The 2054-nt window shown below is 49.8% G+C and overlaps 1 protein-coding gene across 1 annotated transcript in view; it reads right to left on the reverse strand.

The window, feature by feature from the left end:
* Nucleotides 1-1606, reverse strand: part of LOC102764238 (zinc finger protein 599) — a gene marked incomplete at its 3' end in the record, with an annotated part of 23309 nt that extends 21703 nt beyond the window's left edge. Inside the window, exon 1 of the mRNA XM_015561172.1 lies at nt 1086-1606. Within this exon, the coding sequence (XP_015416658.1) occupies nt 1086-1100 (15 nt within the window). The remainder of the gene's footprint in view (nt 1-1085) is intronic.
* Between the last annotated feature and the right edge of the window lie 448 nt (nt 1607-2054).

Raw genomic sequence — 2054 nt, forward strand, 5'->3', positions numbered from 1 at the left:
ATTAACTGAAGGTGGGAGAAAACAAAGTACAGGATTGTTAAGAAGATTAACTATCCCTTGAGGGTGGTTCTCCCTCTAAGAGGTCTGGAAAAAAGAACTGAACAATGGACATTGCTTATTTAAGGCAAAGATAAACCTTTTTACTAAAGAAAGTATATGCCTGGGGTATGACTACCTAGTTAGGAATTTATGATCAGATCACCCTGTGAGGTCACTTTTAGATATATTACAATGCCCCTTTTTCATCCACATTGAATATGTAATGGATTTGCTTTTCAAATGTGAATGTCTTAAAAGGTAAACTGAATCACTACTGTGAATCAGGCAAGTCAACTGCACTGACAAGATGGCAACTGCAAAAGGTGAGTTTGGGGGCTTCCCTAGCTCTCAGCCTGATCTATGGTCTTCCTTGCACTAGCAGAGGAGCAGCAGTTCCAAACTCGTTTTCTCCACCCACCTTTCTCTCCAGGCTACCCACCTCCTACTCCACTCATCAGTTATGGGTAAGGCCAGAGCCCAGGAAGGCCCAAGGGCCAGATTCTTCTTGAGATCAGGCCCTAAGATTAACACGGGCACCTCTCAGGCAAATGGGTACAGAATGATGCTCCCTGGGCAGTGCTGGGAGACAGATACACATAACAGAGGTGCACTTTCCAGTTCCCGAAACCAAGAGGGAACAACTGTAAACATTCCCATTTTATACCTGAGATAAGATAGGCCAAGGATAACGAGTGGCTCAGGCAGGTCACACCCTGGAATGGGTGCCACCCAGAATCCACACTGAGGTCTCTGCATTCAGCAGCCTACGTCCCACCCAGCGGGAAGGTCCACGTGAGTCGCGCCTACCGTGGAGATTCTGAGAAGCTACACTTCTTCCTTCCACGTGTCAAACCGGTGATTGCCAGAAACGAGAATCTCTCCATGTAAACCCCATCCTGGAGTCCACACCATGGGCTGTGAGTGACCCCATGCCGGGATACCCAGACCCAACGGCAGCGAGGGGAAGGCGAGGACTCCCGCATTTAATACACGTCAGGGCGCCAACAATGAAGGAGCGCGCAGGGACCGGGCCACCCTGCACTTACCTGCGCCAGGTCCATGTGAACTAGCACCGACAAGGAAGTCGTGTGCGGAGCACAGCCAAGAGAGGCGACGGCAGAGATGGTCCCGCGGACTCGCCGATGCCTCCTCCAGGTCCTGCTAGCGCCGGAATGGCTGTCCTCTCCTTTCGGTGCTTCTCTGCAAGGTACGAAGAGCCTGGAGAGCAGAGTGCACAGACCCCTAGGCTGGAAGAGCCAACTCGCCGGTGCCGCCGGAAGTCCCACCCAACAATACCACAGCCCCTTTCAAGGTCCCGAATACCCTGTAGTCGGATCCTCACCTAGCCTAGACTTCTGGGTAATGTAGTTTCTCTCTTGCTCGCAGCCTGGCCCGGGGAGCCCTTCCCAATCTCCAAAACCACCACCTGAGTGGGTGGGGCGTTGGGAAAAGGTGGCTTGTAGAAAGGGAATGAGGCTTGCATCTTCTTAAAGGGGAAGCACCCAGATTTATCTGCCACCCATCACAGAAGACACAAGACTTCATATGCCACTATGGGAAGGAAGAAACTTGCCCCTATCCTCAAGTTTTTTTTCTTCTCCTGATCTAATAATCAAATCTATAAAAGATAGACTAACAAAAGAAAATAATCAAATTTAATACATACATACTGTGAACAAAAAATGGTGTATGTAGTAAATCTGATGTCCCAATTAATTAATTATCTGCCTAGATTTAGTGGGACATACACAGGTGACGAGGGGTCAGCAATAACGGCCTATCCCCTGGTACTTCAATGTCTAACAGTTGAGCCGAACCGGAACACATGAACACACAAGACAGAATTAGTATACAATCACACAAGGTTTACTTACCTATTCCTAGTGGGTCCTAGGCTCCAGCAAAGGCCACCCAGCCAAGCACACCGAAAGACAGAAGACGGAGACAGGCGGCCGCAGTTGGTTCAGGCTCGCACAGCAGAGCAGTCAGTCAGTCAGAGGCTCGTCTCCCGGATC

Source organism: Myotis davidii, unplaced genomic scaffold, assembly GCF_000327345.1.
Source record: "Myotis davidii unplaced genomic scaffold, ASM32734v1 scaffold3056, whole genome shotgun sequence".
Lineage (NCBI taxonomy): Eukaryota > Metazoa > Chordata > Mammalia > Chiroptera > Vespertilionidae > Myotis > Myotis davidii.